This window comes from Trachemys scripta, chromosome 13, assembly GCF_013100865.1.
Source record: "Trachemys scripta elegans isolate TJP31775 chromosome 13, CAS_Tse_1.0, whole genome shotgun sequence".
Taxonomy (NCBI): domain Eukaryota; kingdom Metazoa; phylum Chordata; order Testudines; family Emydidae; genus Trachemys; species Trachemys scripta.
The window spans coordinates 10,742,835-10,761,809 of NC_048310.1; the positions used below are offsets into that span (position 1 = coordinate 10,742,835).

The 18,975-nt window shown below is 39.8% G+C and overlaps 1 protein-coding gene across 1 annotated transcript in view; it reads right to left on the bottom strand.

The window, feature by feature from the left end:
• CDH13 (cadherin 13) overlaps positions 1-18,975 on the bottom strand; it is a 766,947-nt gene that overhangs the window by 392,375 nt on the left and 355,597 nt on the right. Inside the window, exon 5 of the mRNA XM_034788956.1 lies at positions 15,768-15,920. Within this exon, the coding sequence (XP_034644847.1) occupies positions 15,768-15,920 (153 nt within the window). The remainder of the gene's footprint in view (positions 1-15,767; positions 15,921-18,975) is intronic.

Below are 18,975 nucleotides of genomic sequence, written 5' to 3' on the forward strand. Positions count from 1 at the left end.
TTGCTGGCACTCATCACATAGACCAATGAATGAGTTGGGAGAGGGACTGCATGAATGACTCTCCCATTCAAAGAGCTGGCTCCTTAGGAAGTAGATTAAAATAGAATGACAAGACAGAGTGGAGAAGCTTGAATGTCTGATGCCTAAACCATACCTGTTCATGAGTAAACATAGGACTCTCGTCCTGAGAGTTGTCTGCATGATAACTTTCATCAGTTCAAGAATCACACACAAAGAAAAGGCATAAAGCACCGCGTCCCAGTGGGGGCCAGCTATGGTCAATCAATTAGGGTGAACTGCAAAGAAGGGCAGACAATCCCCCAAAAGCTGATGGATATTCCAATACTTAGATTTACCAAGCCAGCATAAAACAGCTTCTTTGTTACCTCACCGGTTACTCAGAAGTCCAAAGCTTCCCCTGTATGAAGCCTTAAGCAGATATGAGATGACAGAATCAGCGCCCAAGGATCTTTTATACAATTTCATGCCCTCTTTGACAAGTTGGGAGTTCCTCCAAGAACAAAAGATAATTAGGATGACTTTGAAGGAGGTCCATCATCAGTACTTAGCTATAGAATTAACATAAGGCAATTTGCTTGTTCCTGAACCATTCACAGTATATTTCAAAGAGAGATGTATACCAAGATATCCCATGTTTACAATTCATTTAAATGCTAGGATGTTCTTTTGATCTCTGAATTATCAGAATACAGCATAGAAAGGACTGTTGATTACATTGTCAACCCTACTCATACATATGTAAATATACAAAAATTGTCTCCCCACATGTCTTTTGAGGGTTATTTATTTTGCAGGCTGTTTAACCCTCTCTGGCCATGTGTCACAGACATTCTACCTTAATTTTGGGGTTAGTAAAAGGTAAGCTCAGAAATAATGTGGCATCCTTATGTCAAGCATTTATTTGTCACTACTTCAAATATTACATCCAAATTCAATTAGCGGTGAACAATACGTAACTGTTACAAGCAACTGACATACTCTGAGCCATAATTAGATTGCATGAAATAGTATAGCACATGCAACATGAAGATGATCTCCAGTCTTATGTCACACAAAGGGGAAACAACTAGACTGTTTGAAATTCAAGTTCACACAAAAAGAAAAGAAACAGAAAAAGACATCAGAGGGGAAAAAACTGTTCCTTGCGTAGCTGTTAGACATGATTTTTAACATGTTAGAAGGTAAGATATTTAGGCAGCATATTTAGATAAACTGATTGAATGGCTGAAAATTCTGGTTCCAAAGAAGAGCTATATAGCTTACAATAAAAATACATATTTGCAATAAATTATCCATATTTCAACATGCCAGGCAAATTCAAAGATAGCTCCTTTGAATTACTTCCCCTTGAGAAAAAGGACATGAAATCTATCTTCTGCCAGTGAGACAGAACTGGGTATTGAATCAAAGAGCACTGTGAGGTTGCCACAGGGCAATATTACATGAAATTTAGCTAACTCTACTACATGGGCTTTTCAGCATGGGGTCTGGTGATAACGTCTCTGGAAGAGGAAAACTAATCACTGGAAGAAAAGCATGAGTAGTAAAATGCAGGACCAGGCAAGAAAGTGAGCACCTCTTACATAGTGCTGAGGTCTTTCATCTCCCAGGGCAGTCCATGGAAAAGGAGGGTGCTCAGAATCTTGTAGCAGTCATAATATTCTCAGAGGAGAAGAGAGTCTTAGTTTCAGTGAAATGCATTGATTTGACTATTACAGCTGCAATGGAATGGATAAAGCCTGGGTCTCGCTCAGAAAGTCCCTAACTTCTGTGGGTCAGATCCTGGTAAAAATCAGCTTAGCTTCAGGCCTTGTATACCTTAGAAAGTTGTGTCACTTCAACCCCACCCATATACTTAAAGCGGAACAGCCTCCCTAGTGTGGACTCAATTACATTAATATAAAGGTGTGCTACTCCAATATAAATACTTCTGTACAGGAAGGAGAATAAGCTATACTGGCATAAAGCCCTTTTATAGCAGTAAAACTGTGTCCACACCCAGGCTTGCACTAGCATAAACTACAGAAGTTAAAATTCACACCCCAACCAAAATAGTTACAACAGTGCAGCTTTCAAGTGTAGATCAGGATGAACTGCCTTCAACAGGACTGTGCAGATTGAAATCAGAATCTAGCCCTGTACATCTCCATATCTCTCTAACCTGCTTCCTGTTGCCTCTGCGCTTCCTGATAAATACATATAGTGGCATTATGCTACAGTAAGCACCTGCCACCTTGCAGGATTGGGTTCTGGATTGTGATAGCATTAATTTGATATCAATACTGCTTCTGACTCAATTATCAATTACTTAATCTTGCTGCTACTTGCTCTCATCAATATGAGGAGGAAAATTGACTAGATGAATCTACAAAAAGAACAGGAGTACTTGTGGCACCTTAGAGACTAACAAATTTATTAGAGCATAAGCTTTCGTGGACTACAGCCCACTTCTTTGGATGCATATAGAATGGAACATATTGAGGAGATATATATACACACATACAGAGAGCATGAACAGGTGGGAGTTGTCTTACCAACTCTGAGAGGCCAATTAAGTAAGAGGAAAAAAAACTTTTGAAGTGATAATCAAGCTAGCCCAGTACAGACAGTTTGATAAGAAGTGTGAGAATACTTACAAGGGGAGATAGATTCAATGTTTGTAATGGCTCAGCCATTCCCAGTCCTTATTCAATCCTGAGTTGATTGTATCTAGTTTACATATCAATTCCAGCTCAGCAGTCTCTCGTTGGAGTCTGTTTTTGAAGTTTTTCTGTTGTAGTATAGCCACCCGCAGGTCTGTCATTGAATGGCCAGACAGGTTAAAGTGTTCTCCCACTGGTTTTTGAGTATTATGATTCCTGATGTCAGATTTGTGTCCATTAATTCTTTTACGTAGAGACTGTCCGGTTTGGCCAATGTACATGGCAGAGGGGCATTGCTGGCACATGATGGCATATATCACATTGGTAGATGTGCAGGTGAACGAGCCCCTGATGGTATGGCTGATGTGATTAGGTCCTATGATGATGTCACTTGAATAGATATGTGGACAGAGTTGGCATCGGGTTTTGTTACAAGGATAGGTTCCTGGGTCAGTGTTTTTGTTCAGTGATGTGTGGTTGTGTGTATATATATCCCCTTAATATATGTTTCACTCTATATGCATCTGAAGAAGTGGGCTGTAGTCCACGAAAGCTTATGCTCTAATAAATTTGTTAGTCTCTAAGGTGTCACAAGTACTCCTGTTCTTTTTGCGGATACAGACTAACACGGCTGCTACTCTGAAACCTGTCATAGATGAATCTAGTCAGCCTAAGGACACAGAAATCTACCCTTTTAGGGCTGTTTTGCTTGATTTTTGTTGTGTTTTGATCTATCATGAATCTTAGGGTATGTCTACACTAGAGCTGGAAGGTGTAAGATTCCTGCTTGAGGACACACACCTCCACTAGCTCTGATCTAACTAGAGTGTTAAAACTAGAAGCGTAACCACTGCAGAACAAGCAGATGGAGAGGCAAGGTGCCAAAAGTCCAATACCCTAGCCACGTGTTAGGGCAGCTAGCCCCTTCTGCTTCTCCTGTGACATCTAATTCATCAGAGCTAGCATAGGTACATCTAGCCATGCTGAGATGCAGTGTAGACATAACCTTCAGTCTGTAGTTTATGGGGAAGCAAGGTTTCTGTTCCCCACACAGCTCGTTTGCACAGAAGTCCCTTTACTCAGAGCTTTGCACAGAGGAGACGATTTGGGTCTCAGAAGATATGATTTCATAATTCTAAGTATCTGTGTGGGGGGGATTCAAATATCAAGAGGCAATGCCATGGAGTGAATAATTTATGGAAGGCATTGTTCCAGCAGACATTTTCAAGGGTAAAAAGGTGCAGGTACCAACTACAGTACTAGTTAAGAAATATGGCAAACTCCCCCAGCTGCTGCTGTGGTTGTCTATGCATATATATCTGAAGACTGTAGATCACCAGAGCAATTCCTCATACCATACCGGATCCAATATTCTGAGTATGTAAAACTGTTCTGAACTGCACTGAACAGGTCTATATATAAAGGACAAGTTATTCCTCCTTTCATAACGATATAATTTACAGCTGGCACCTCAACAGGCTGCTGCTACATTAATACGTTCAAGGTCATTTTTGACTAGTAGTTTTCAACTTGCAATTTTAGCAAAAATAAGTAAGTAAATAAATAAAAGACAGAGGGGAGCAACTATCAGGCCCTGGTAATATTATTTATTGTATTGTAGCAGCATCCAAAGACTCCAATAAAGATGTGGGGCAATTGTGGGAGGTGCTGTACAAACACATATACCAGATTTAAAAAAACAAACAAACAAACAAACAAAATGCATACCCAGGGAATTAAATATTTACTCCAACCTGTTTGTTTGTTTCTGTATTTGTTTTAGAACAGTGTGAAATGAAGACATTATGCAGTAGAGGGCACACTTTTATAAACCTCTGACTTTGCACATATTAGCATGTTCATGTGCAAATCACTTTCGTACAAGCAAAAACGGGCATAGACTTGCTTGTGACAATGACCACGGCAAAGGTTTTCAAAAATAAGACACTAACATTTGTACATCTGTCCTCAGGAAATAAACATTCTCAGGACCCAGCAACTTCCATTGTTCTACGAGGGAGCCAAGAAGCATTTTTGGAAAATTTATTTGCTTAATTGAGAGCTTTGGAATATCTGATCCTTAAATTCTTATATAGGCTCCTAAATAAAGTGATCTGAGCATCCAGCAGGTCTTATGGAAATCAATAGCATTCACTCCTCTAAGAATCTAAATAAGGATTTGGGAGCCGAACAGTAGGTTCCTGGTTTTGAAATTCTTGGCCTGGGTGTGCAAGACTGCAGAGGTCCAAACCGAGGCCAGGCTTGGAAATGCTGAATAGTTCATGCAAATAATCATTGTGGTCTGCTCTCGTTTATGTGAGGGACTGCAATAAGCACAAGCTAATCAAGAAACCTCTTGGAGCCCAATGTGTCTGGGTTGGTTTGGTAATTAAGTCTGGCTCAATTTCTAGATCTAAGATACCAAGGAACTCGTATGACCTCCATCGCTCAAGTAGCTAAGCATGTCCCCAGTATTTTAAAACTGTAAAAGAATTAGAATCTCTCTCCTATTCCTCCTTAGCCTGTTGGGAGAAACAGTTTTATTAGTTTATAGATGTTATTGTTACTGTTGCTGCTTACTTATGTTGATTAATTAGTGGGTGTGTTATGTGCCCCGGTGTATAAGGAAACAGCTGTAGGAACACTAAGACAAAGACATGAGTTTTGCACTTCATTCCTACCAATATTTCTTCACATACCAAGGACAGACAACACATCCACTAATTAATCAACATAAGTAAGAAGTATAATTTCTCATGGAGAAGACAGTCCATGAACTTTAAAACAAGTAATAAAGTTTAGTTAATATTTGGTTGGAGTTTTGGCCAGAGATTCACATTGTACAAACTAGTTCACTCATCACTTATTGCTAAATGCAAATCCCACAGCACTGACAAGAAGCTCCGGATCTTTCATGTCTTAAGCATCAAGATTTTAAAAAATATTTAGGGACCTAACTTACGGTGATTTCAATGTGATTTAGAGGCCTATTTGCCTTTAAAGATCTGGCCCCAAATGATAATGTGCCAGGTAGCCAATGGGTAGCCTCCAATTGAGTCTATTCAATCTTGTATTAGATACAGCAGTAAAAGTCCTTTCATAATTGCTTTACAAGTCTGACTAGATAATCAGACAGAAACTGATACTCTGGAAGTGCGAAACAAAAAAGCAAGATAAAGCTACTCAACAACAGCTTGCAAATTAGAGTGGTGACAAAAATTACCAAGGCAATTTGAACTGTTAATGAAAGAAAGTGAAGAGTTTGTTTTATTTATTTATTTTTGAAAAAGTGAAGGGCTTTATTTGTTTTAGAAAATGTTTAACATGTACAAGGTGTGAAATCAATTGTAGGAGCTTTCAGCTTGTTTTCTGCAGTGACAGATTGTCTCCCTGTACAAGGATGCCTAGCCTTTGATAATGACAAAACAAGAAAATTCAAACAAATTATATTGGCAGTACTGCAAAGGAAATCAGGAAGCACTGCTGCCTTTCTGGGTCAGATTTGTTGCTCACGTTAATTGGGATATTAAGTAGAGCTGAGCAAACTGATTGGGTTAAAATGAAAATAAGTAACAAAATACTCAAACCAGAGATGGGCCTCAACAAAACGGCCATGTCCAAAACCCCCCAGAATGATGGGGAAGTTCAGATCCATTTCCAAACTCTTCAACTGGCCCCTAGTCTCAATGGAACTGAAAATGCCACCCTTACTCACATAGAGTAATTGTGGAGTAAAGTACCATCCATCACGACTGTGGGTGACCGAATGAAGCCCAATATTAGCAGAATCAGACCCTTTGATCTGAACGCCACCTTAAATATTAAGAAAGTTTAGATTTTGAATTTTACAACTGGCCACTATTTTCTACACTAGCTGAACCAAACTCCTGGGGTAAAATCTTGTCCTGAGTAAAGCCAATGGCAAAACTTCCATTGACTTCAGTGGGGTCAGGATTTCACCCATGGATCCTAACTATCAAAATACCAAACAGTACAACTCAAGCCCATCTCTAATTCAAAATGACCCTCAACTAGAAGATTTTTAAAAGCTAGAAAATTATTTAACTTATTCTTCCAATAGTATCATCTCATAGATCTGTATTTCTTTGTTCCAGCTGGGACAAATGCTAGACATGCCTTACTACAATGAAAAAAGACTGTTCTGTTCTAGCTTAATCAGCAGCACAAAGTAAGACTATCTAGTGAGAGAGATGTTTCCTGAGATTTATATTCCTCTTTTGCAGACATCATAACTCTGGAATTTTTGGATACTCAACCACATTTATGGATGCTTATCTGAAATGAAGGAGCTTCTGGGTTCATCCCTCAGAAATCAAAAGACCTTTCTTCTTCTTTTTTAAGGAGATTTGGTCTTAGACGTCATTGAAGCAAAACAGTTATGTCAAGGCCTGCCATATTATAGAGGTGGCCAAACCAGACCCTCATGACAGAGCCCCTTCACATTTAAATGCCCAGCTCTGACTACGTCCCTGTTGTGTCAGCTGTGTCTTGAATCCAGTTTGTGAGATCTCAGAGACATTAAATTCAAACCAAATTCCTAGCCACTATTTCACCTTGAAATCAAACTATCACCGCACTGTTGGGAAGAGCCCATGTCTTCATACAGTGTACATGGGATGCCATGTCCTGACTAGGAAGTCTGGGCACTACTATTATATACATAACTATAATAAAGCTAATGTGGATCTAGATTGGAACTCCACCTCCTTAGTCAATCTTTAGTTATAATTAACACTCTTCAAACTGTTACATTCATTACCTGATGCCAAGTAGTGTTCAGAACAGGTCTGGCAGTTTTTCCTGCCTTTCAAGCTATCAGAGAACATGAAGACACTATTTCTGAGCAGATTCTTACAACCAAATGCCTCCTGATCATAGTAAGTTAGAGGCAAACATGTCAACAGCTGCTGGAAATTTCCTTTAGTAAGAAAGATTTCATCAGTATAGCCCAGTACATGCTATAAACGGTGATCACTAAAAAACAAATTCCACTGCATTGGCTTTTGAACTTTGTTGTCACTCCAAACTTTAACTGTCATTTTCTCAAGAGAAACTATCATATTTGCAAATGTATTAGTGACTAAAAGAATTAATCATTACTGACTCTGAAATTTTAGGTAGGATTTTACAAACTTGGCCATCACTTATCCAATTCCAATAAACAGCTCACAAATCAATCAGATAAGTAGCAATAAGGGTTTATGGGACCGAGGTCATTAAGGCATCAGCGTTTAAAAATACCATTAATCCTTTGCCTAAAACCAAATGAAAATGGGGTGGAAAAAAAACCTTAAGGCAGCAAGAGATTGGGAATACTTTAAAACCGCTCTTGCAGTGAAACTTGCCCCTGTGCATTAGGCCAACAAAATCTATGCATCACTGAGGCAGGGCACTGATGATGGAAACCATGTATTTGGTGTTTGTTATTAGTACTTCAAGCCAGGGAGTGTGGCAGCACCCCCAGCATCCCTAGTTCCAGCTCCACTGCACTGAGATCATACGTTTAGCTCTTAGGGTAGATCCTAAATGTAAGGCTACAAAATATTGCAAATACCCCCATGGATAAGTCAGATACAACTGAGGGCTTAAGTGGGGCATAGACTATGTACTCAGTCCGTGAGCAGGGGGCAATTTCATGCTAAGTCAATATTCTGCACAAGTATATTTTCAGCCAAGCAACTTGCACCAGCAAAATATTGACTTGAATTTTTGCACCTACATTTGGATTGCAGGTGCAAGTTTGGGTGCCTGCACCTTCAACTAACTGCAAGTGGGAACCAATTAGAAGGGAAAGTACCACAGATCGGCACCCGTAGAACATGAGATGTGACTCTGTCTTGATACATATATGCCCCCAGAAATATGCATCAAAACAGTGTCTGACTTGCCCATGGTATTTGCAGTGTTTTATGTATTTAAGAGTGAGAATTTCTAAAGTGCTCAGCATCACTATCTCTGCTCCCATCCAAGTCAATGGTTAAGGAGTGCTTTTTAAAATCCCACTGTTAAAATTAGGAACTACTACACACACTTCAGTAAATGTAACTGCTACAGAAGGTAAATGCAGATTTTCTTAATTGTTTGCAGTGTTGTTGATTAAGCTGTGTTAGGCTCTGGGTGTAAGAGACACAAGGTGGGTGTGGTAATATCGTTTATTGAACCAGCTTCTGTTGGTGAGAGAGGCCAGCTTTTGAGCACCACAAAGCTGAAGAAGAGCTCTGTGGAGCTTGAAAGTTTTGTTTCTTTCACCAGCAGAAGTTGGTCCAACTAAAGATAATACCTCACCCACCTTGTCTCCCTTGATTTTCTTAATGATTCCCACTCTCATGTTGGAGATCTGACACTTTAAACGTCTTTAATAATACTGTGCCATCCTCACTCCTGTTTTGGTTTTATTGTAGTTTATTTTTTCCATTGAATGGGTTCTCAGGTAGAAACTTTTGAGTTTAGGTCTATAGCATGTTTACATTTGGATACTTTAACAGGAGTCAAAACAGAATACAAGTATTTGAAATATATACTTGAATAATGACTGTGTTCATTCTGTCCTGCTAATACCATTGTACGATTATGTTTGTAAATGAGAAACAATAAAAATAAGATGGAAAATAAAATACTGTACAGCTAGGACTTCAGGGGGTCGGGGTTTATTAATTTCATTTGTCAAGGTTCTATTTTAGCAATTTTTCAGATTCGTGTGTGTTGGTTCATGGCTTTTCTTTGTATATACAGTAAAATGTAATGTATTGCAGTAGTATATACTGTAATGAGTCATCTCATTGTAATGTTCCCTAGTGCGCTTTAAAATACAGCTGTTTCAAACACACCAGCTGGGTCTACATAGACCAATCAATGTGCAACACATTAGTGCGCTTTAGAAATCACACCCACGTAGTCTGCATTACTGCTCTGTATAGACAAGTCCTTAGATACAAGTAACCATTTCCAGTGTTTATTGGATAAACACCAATTTCATTTCTTTTTTTACCAGGGTATTTTATAGGGTATTTATCAGTTAAAATAAAAAATCAGAAGCCCCGTGTACATGTTTTATCATTCTATTACATTAAAATCAGACTAGTATTTAAACTGATTTCTTAAAGGTTGGTGGGGCGGGGGGTTCATTTTCCTTTTTATTTTTCAGGCTGTACATTATTTTATCGTAAGTTGTATTATTTTCCTGGTTTCTGAGCAGAAGTCTTTAGAATTCTGTATTCTCATTTCTCATTGGAGGAGACCTAGAAAACGCTTTCCTAGTGTATTTACATGAACATTTTTTGCCATTTTATGTCCAGCTACATGCAACTTTTCTAAATATCTCCAGCCAAGCTAATTCTGAGTTGGCTGCTTCTCCCAGGCATTACTCCCACTGTCAAACATGCTAAAGAAGTTGTTGTGAAAGATTTCAGTAAAGCCACTCCAGTCAGCAAGGAGAGTCAAGTGCACAATCAGATTCAAAGTCCACCTAGAGTTGATTTATCTGAGATTTTCCAGGTAAAGAGACCACCTCCTCCTAGTCACCACACATATCTTTAAGAGAATCGGCTTGACAGGGCCCCCTCCCAACGATTCTGGTTGGGATATAGCAGCAGTAGCTATTTGCGTGGTCCTCCCATGTCAAATATGTATTTGAATACCACATGAAAATGTTCATGGGAACATGAAGATTGCATTGGTTAACCATCCAAAAGTCAAGAAATGCCATATTTTAGGTTGCACATATAACAGATAATCTGAAAAAAATGTAGCTCAATTTTTCAAAAGTGGCTAGTGATTTTTGGCTGAATTTTTGGGTGCCAAATTTAAGATTCCTTTAAAAGGGCCAGATTTTCAGAAACTGCTTAACACACACTTCTGAACAGCAAGACTCTCTAGTTGAACACCGAAAGAATGAGGCCTCCAACAGTCACTAGTCCCTTTTGAAAATCTTGGCCAGTGTGTCTTCCTTTCTTCTTTACAGTGCATAAAGGAGGGTGAAAAACATACTGATGGTTAGAAATATTAGGCATAGCAATTCCTAACCTCTCCTCATCTTTGCCAGAGGACTTACTGGAAGTCTTAGATATAAGAACAGTGTTTTTTCAATGCTTGTTTAAAGGATCAGCGGCATGTTGAATCTTTAAGAAAGACATTATTTCGCAAGTGTGTCTCGTCCATTTGAGGTAAATAGGGGTTAACAAAAACAAATGAAGAACAAAGTGTTTAAAACTATGAGTAGAATTCTTTACCCTGTTTTTGTGAATCAGATTTCTCTTGCTTGAATATCATACAGCTTTTTCAGTAGTCCTTAGAATCTTCTAGAAACCACAAAGTAAGGAAAACTTAAATTTCAAGTGTTAAAAAAGAAGCAAAAAATAAAACCTTCTTTATACATCATAAAGAAGGGAAAAAGGGCATGATCCTTTTTTTAAAGCCCATGAATGTCCCCTTTAATTCTCCTTCCTTATGTATGTATGACACAGCTTTATCTTTGCTGCACCATTTTTATCTGCTATACTGTATGATGACCTGGAAAATATTTATACTTTTTTCATGGAAATTTCTTTTCTTATTTTCCATGTGCACTGTACTTTTTGAAATAATACAGAAAAAAACCTTGCCACAAACCTAAGAAGCTTTCAAGCCATTCATCTTTGAGCGTATCAAGAAAGTCACAGGGAAAACAAAAACAAAAAAACGACCGCCTTCCTGACATAGTGATTCATCTACATTGAAACTAACTCATTGTTTTTCCAGACTGACTAATCAAGTTAAGAGCTCTCCTACAGAACTTTTCAACTACAGTTTGCACAACAGGAATTCAGTGAGCATGCTGAGCAGATGAGTTTTATAACAGGTCAGATAGAAAGAGCTACAGTCCATTAAAATAAACATTTGCATTGCTCTGGATAATCTACTACACTGCACTATTTTTATGTGATTTGCATTGCTCTTCTAGGGAAATAAAGTTTGTCCATAATTTAACACATGCCCCTCTAGATTAGATAGGGACAGCATTTGAGGTTTGATATTTAAATGCATTAGGCTGGAAAGATTGCGATGACATTCCAGCTGAAAATATTCAGGATTTATTTTGAATGAATTGAGGGGGGAAAAGGTAACCCAGCAAAGGAAGAAACAGCTGCAAAAAAGATGAGAAACAGAGTCACAAGGTGAAATTGAAGGGTTTTGGGGGGTTGTTGTGTTTTTTTTTTTTTTTTTAGAAATCCTTATGACTTGGTAACATAAATCTGAATAGTAACCCCACCTGTGAACCAGGAGTCCATAGAGTGGCATTTACCTGGCAGAAACCAAAACCTGGTACATTTGAAGCAGTGCTATTTAGCAAATATGGATATTCATATGATTGGGAAACCCCTTCCAAATGCCAAGAGACAGGGAAAGCTTCGAAACAACTGGTATTGATCACCACATGCTGGGAAACAGTGTAACAGCTTGATGGTAATGACCAGAACTGTCAGCACAGAATGGGTACATCATGCTTTTGGAAAATGAGATTTTCACTCTGGATGAGGCCACAGAAGGCAATTGCTCAGGCCTGCAACAAGAAGTGGCAATGTGCAAATCTGGTTGCCTCTTCAGATTTTGATTCCAACTGTTAATCTATATTAACGTAACCAAATACTGGTTATAGTATTATATTAAAGTAACCAAATACAACCAAGTGCACAGTCAAAGTGGTAGAAAGAGCATGTGAAATGACAAATCCAGTATGACCCAACCACGTATGACAAAGAATTGCTGTAAAGTTGTTAAACAGATTTTTTTTAAAAGTCATGTGTTTGAATTTCCATAGGGAAACTATGGACCAAGTGGTGATTCTGAATTCCTTCTGAGTCTTTTCTGTCAAAATGATTACTTATACTTTCTTTAACTGTTGTTCTTCAAGATGTGAAGAGGAGGCCACACATGTGCCCTGGCTTCCCTCGTGCTCTGAGCAGAGCATATAAAGGGAGGAGTCTGGCTGCTCACCCTTCAGTCCTTCATAGAATCATAGAAGAGTAGGGTTGGAAGAGACCTCAGGAGGTCATCTAGTCCAAGCCCCTGCTCAAAGCAGGAACAATCTCAACATTCGTACTGGAACGTAATTGGGGAAGGTGAACATATGCAACAAATCTCAAGGATTAGTTAGTTACCAGAAGGTGAGTAACTGTTTTTTCTTCAAGTGATTGCATATGTCCATTATATTGTAAGTGACTCCCAAGCTGTTATCAGTGGAGGTGAGGCTAGGAGTCTCATCAGAAGAGGGGACTGCTTTTCACACATTCACATCTTCCCTTGGTGTTTCAGTAATTGCATAGTACCTAGCACACATACCAATGTCAACAATAGGGATGTTTCCTACAAAAGCAGTGGAGGTTGAATGCACCCAAGCTGAGTGAGCTGCCAACTGTTCAGGTGGTGTAATACCCTTAGCAGTACAGCACATAGCAATGTAGATGTCAATCCATTGAGAGAGCAGTTGTGCAGTAACAGGATGACCTCCCCTTCATTCTGCATAGGACACAAAGAGCTGTCAAGAAAACCAAGAAGGTTTTGTTCTATACTGTGGAGCACGTTGCTTTTGCGCGAGGGGGCGGAAGGACCTGTAAGAATATTGCCTGATTGAGGTGAAAATCAGATACTACTCTGGAAAGAAAAATAGGGTGTGGACTAAACTGCACCTTGTCCTTGTAGGATATTGTATTTGAAGGATCAGTTACTAGGGCATGCAACTCCCCCACTCTCTTCACAGGAGTGATGGCTACTAAAAAGGTTACATACAGCAAGAGGCTAAGGGCTTGAATGGAAGTCCCATATGAACTGACAGATCTAAATTCAGGTCCCAAAGAGGAGTTGGATCCCTGATTGATAGGAATAGACTACCTAAGACCTTTTATGAACATGTTTGTCAAAGGACTAGAGAAAACAGTCCTTTCAGTAACCAGGGGCATTTCCTGTTCTACTGAATTGTGAACAAATTCACTGGAGAAATTCCCCCTACTCAAAGCTATGATCTTAGAACAGCTGTATGGGAGATAGTCATGATCCACACTGAATATCTGCTTCAGCAGTCTGCCAGGCCATTCTGAACTCCCAGCAGGTGTGATGCTTTGAGAGTTTACTTATTCAGTATGCAGAAATTCCACTGCCTGGCTGCCTCGGGACACAGCCCATCTGAGCAGGCATCCCCACTGCTCGTTCACATAAAACACTGCTGTGGGGTGAGCACTTTCATGCTCCTGCCCTGGATGTGTGGCAGGAACTGCTGACACACTCTGGATAGTGCACATCACTCATGAACAGTTATGTGTAGTTTGCCCTCATGAGTAGACCACAGGCCCTGAGCTTGCAGATGGCCCAAATAACACTCCCACTCGATAGCAGAAGCAGTTGTCCCAAAGATCATAGAAGGGAGAGTTAGTGACCCTGCAAGTATTGTCTTGGTTCATCCACCAATCCATGCACAACAAGACCTTGGCTGGGATGCACACTAACTTGTCCAGATGATGCACCTGATCTGAGATAGAGATGGGGTGGGAGAGGTGGGTCTCATAAGTACGTGCCACCATGTGCCCCCAGAACCGGAGCCAGTTCCTTGCAGAGGTTTGGGGGTAGCTTTTGAATGATGTACAAAAGTCTCATAGGAAACCATAGGCCAAGGAGCTCCCTTGCACTAACTGAGCAAGCTCCAATGCCGGGGAAAAAGCCACTTCCCAGAGGCAGGGGCACCAGAATGGGGGGGCAAAGGGGCCATGGACCCTCCCACTTTTTACCACCCATAAGGGTGAGCAACGGAGGGGAGGGGGCGGAGAGGAGTAAGCAGGAGGTGGAGCCTTGGGGAGAAGGGGTGGAGAGGAGTGAGGCAGAACTTCCACCACTTCTGATCTAAGGCATTTTTCTCTCTGCTTCTTCATTTTTGTTTTGAAGGCACAGCTGATCAGATACCTGTCTCTGACGTGACCCTCAAACAGAGAGCGTGAGGAGTACTAATGGGCATCGGCTTGCAACACCCCAAGCACGGCTTGAAGCCACGGGACCTTGCTATAGGCTCCCATGGTACCAGGGGAAGCTCAGACATGCCGCCTATCCGAACAATAATAAAATACAATTACAACAAAGAAAAGGTTCTCAGAGAGACCAAACCAAGTACCACTAACAACTAGATATCTAATTAACTTATATTAATTAGATGTTCACAGAGACATGAGGACTATAAAGCACAGTACATGTTCTGACCTCTGACAGCAAGAAGGAAATGTAGGATGGCTCCACCAGTTATAGTATCAGCTCAGAGTGCAAGGGAAGCCAGGTTGCATGTGTGACTGTCCATGTGTGTACAGCTAGGGAAAACTCTCTGGAAGTGGTGCACAAGGTGCGCACATACCTGCTCAACTACTTGAGCAGGTAAAATTATTATAATATATATAAAATATTCTGAAGAATTCTATCTGCCAAACACACAGATATATGCTCATGTTAACAACATTTTTGATAGCTCATTGGACAGAACTCCATGATTAGAAAGTAGAGCTAGATAATATATTGTTCCATGGGCAGCTTGAGAAAATAAGAAGAGAAGCATAGAACTGAAATTAATCTATGTAGCGTGAAGAAAGTTTAATTGGACAGAAGGTTGCAAAACAAGGGAGGATTTGATAATACTTCCACAGCAATGTTCTCAAAGGAGACCTCTTTTTGTCCAAGCAGAACTTTGCATTCACAAATACACCGTTTTCCCAAATTGTCTCTAGGAGACACAAAAGATAGACTTTACGTATACAAAACACAAATATTTATGTGCTGGTCTGACTCACAGCTCAGAAACAGGAAAGAAAAAGCAAGCATTAGGAATCTGGATCCCCTCTCATTTAGAGGTAATAAATATGGTTGGTTTCTGTGTGTGGGTGGTTATGAGAGTGAGTGTGTCCAGAAATTGCACGTGCAAGTGTTTATGTTCTGAAAATTTTATAAATATAGTAACATGCAATATTAATCAAAACATCAAACCTGTTGTACTCTCAAAAAGCAGCAAACCTGAGCCACAGGAAAAAAGATACTTTGTGAAGACAGGGTACAGGCCATAACGCTAAGACTACTCACTTGATAAGTGGGAATTGCTTCTCTATCAAGGGACCGTGTCACCGAGATTTCTCCAGTGTTCTCATTGATTTTGAACGCTCCTTTTGGCTCTTGATCCACTCCCTTTCCAGAAAGTCGAAACTTTGATCCCTCTGTTCCGTCGCTGTCGATAACCTGTTAGGTGAAAGTAACAAGTTAGGACCTAGCTCGACTGAACTGATCAGAAAATGTAGTAATGCAACAGAAACTATTTTAAACCTTACCCTAATGAGAAACTATATAATGAATTTCTTGACATTAAAAATGAAGCTTTTTAAAAAATAAATAATACTCCCCCCCACACACACACACTTTAAATCATCCAGAACACAAAGTTAATTTTTAGTATCTAATCCTGAAAAAAACTGATGTCAATAGGATTAGATCAAAAGTCGGTTAGTTACTAGTCTATTCCTCCTGCCCCCTGCAAGAGGAACTCCAATTATCCAAGCTACTGTTATCCTACCTATCCTATCCACTACAGTACTTGCCCACCAGGTAGGGGTGGTTGTGATTTGATCTGAGTTTTCATTTAAACTGAAAAAAAACAACTACAGACATTCCATTTAAGTGGGACAAAACTTGGTGACTTGATTCCACTCTAAATGGTTAAAAAAAATCTCAGTAACAACTGCCTACCACACAATGATTCCTAATTCATTTCTAAACAATTTAAAGTGAGACTGACACTGTTTCATGCACATCCCTCTTCCAGTTTTAAAGCAAGGAAAATCCTCCTAATTAAATATTTGAGTGCCCTGCCCGGGACATCACTTAGCCATACAGATGGAACTCCTGTTCTTTTCATGTGTCTATTCTTGATAACACTCCCTCTTTTCTCCATTTCAGAGAAAGCCTAAACATCCTTTTTCAGGTGTGTTCCACATTAGTGGAAGCAGCATGTATAAACTCCTAGAGCTACGTGAAGTTTCTTACAACCTAGATTCTTTGCAAACTTGTATTTACACACCAGAACCTAAAAGGATTATAAACTAATCTTGCCCTATTATGCTGACAATCTTGCCAAATCATTCTTTCCTATTGCTGTTTTCATGTTATTTTTGTTTCTACCATTTCGTTAATGTTTCCACAGAAACATTAAGTCAAATATTTATGTGCTGGTCTGAATCACAGCTTAGGAAAAAACAAAGGAAAAGTACTGGTATTAGGAATTCTGGATCCACTCCCATTTAGAGTTAATAAACGCACAATGACCCTGAGGAAATCCATGTTTGTTGGCCTGTTACTGTGGGTTCAGCAATGCCAGTTTGCAGATTATTGGGCAGTATGATTTTTGGCTAACCCATACAATCATTATTCCATTTTTTTAATTATTTTAATTGAGAGAAAATTTGCCTCAAGACAATACTCTGCAAGAAAAAGCATGTCAGAAATAAAGTTTCTCTGTGGGTAGGGAGGGCAGAATTTCTGTGTTATAAATGTGTTCCACCTTCTTTGTCTTCTTTTCAAAACATAAATGGATTCCCCATCATCATCCAATTCTGAATATGCCACAGCAAAACACAGAGTCAGGATAGGTCCATGCAGATCTCCCCTTCCAACCAACAATCAGGCAAAGCTTGCTTGGTATCACGGTCCTTGCTCCCTAGCAGGGCCTTGGATCCCACTTTTGTCATTTTCTTAGGAGAGGGGAGAGCTGCTGGCCTTCTGGTCTCTACACCCTCTCTTCTGGGGCTTAATTCTGCCATCAGTTCAACACATGCAACTTACACTCAAACCTACAAAACCAGGAAGTCTTTTATCTGCCCTCCCACCCCTTTCCAAATGGTAGTCCCTCCTAGAGTGCACCACTGCAACAATCAAACCCTACTAACAAGGATCAAACTGCCCACATGCTATCTGTGCTATCTGTGCACAGCTAACCTGGAGGTGAGCGGTATCAGAACAGCAGAACATCTCTCAGAGGCTCATCCTTGATGTAGCGATGGAAAGCATGGAGCACACGGAAGCCTGAAGTATCAGTTTCACCTGACTGCTATTATTTGGGAATGGCAGCGACAGGACTTTTTTAAAGTCATTTTTAAGAAGTTTTGGGTTTTTACTGTTTAATTAGCCACAAGAGGGAGCTACTACATGCTCCCAGGAATATAACAGGAACATTAACATCTTCTAATTAAGATGCTCATATAAAGCTTCCATAAATCAAAGAAAGTGCATTTCCCAGTTCACACTAAACTCAATACAGATGAAAAGTTTAATAAAAATCAGACTTAATTTGCCATATGTTTCAGAGCTTCAACAAGAATAAGGAGGAAAGAACAGGATGACTTTCTAACATCGCGTCTCATAAACTAGTTACTAAGACTAGTATCTTAAATAGTACCATTCATGCCAAGATCTCAACGTATATCACAAAGGTGGGTGTTATGATTCCCACTTTACAGATGGAGAAACTGAGGCACAGAAAAGTTAAGGCTAAAATTTTCAATACTGGGTGCTCCCAAATAAGTGGTCTGATTTTCAGGGGAGCTGAGTACCTGCAGCTAAGAATGGGCCAATCATATCAGGAGCTTGCATATGGATTTAGGAGGTCTGTAGGTACCGCAGGTTGAAAACAGCGGCTTAACATCAGGTCTCTTGATCCTTAGTCTCCTATTTTATCTATTAGCTTACACTGCACTGGGTATTTAAGAGTACAAACATTATTTGAGTATAATGGAAACAGCATGTATTACACTCCAGAAATTAAAAACTTTCTTAGCAATAACTTATAAGAAGCCAAATAGAGCCAGGTTTTACAAGGTGCTGAGTTCCTCTTGTGAGGTGCAAGTCACCCTCAGCTGCCATTCATTTCAATGGGATTTGAGAGTTCCCAAAACCATGCAGAGGATCCAGATCTCAGTTAGTGATCACAGAATCATAGGACTGGAAGGTTTCAGAGTAGAAGCCGTGTTAGTCTGTATCCGCAAAAAGAACAGGAGTACTTGTGGCACCTTAGAGACTAACAAATTTATTAGAGCATAAGCTTTCGTGGACCACAGCCCACTTCCTCGGATGCGGACTGGAAGGGACCTCAAGACATCTAGTCCAGTCCCCTGCACTCAGGGCAGGACTAAGTATTATCTAGACCATCCCTGACAGGTGTTTGCCTAATGTACTCTTAAAAATCTCCAATGATGGAGATTCCACAACCTCCCTAGGCAATTTATTCCATTACTCAACCACCCAG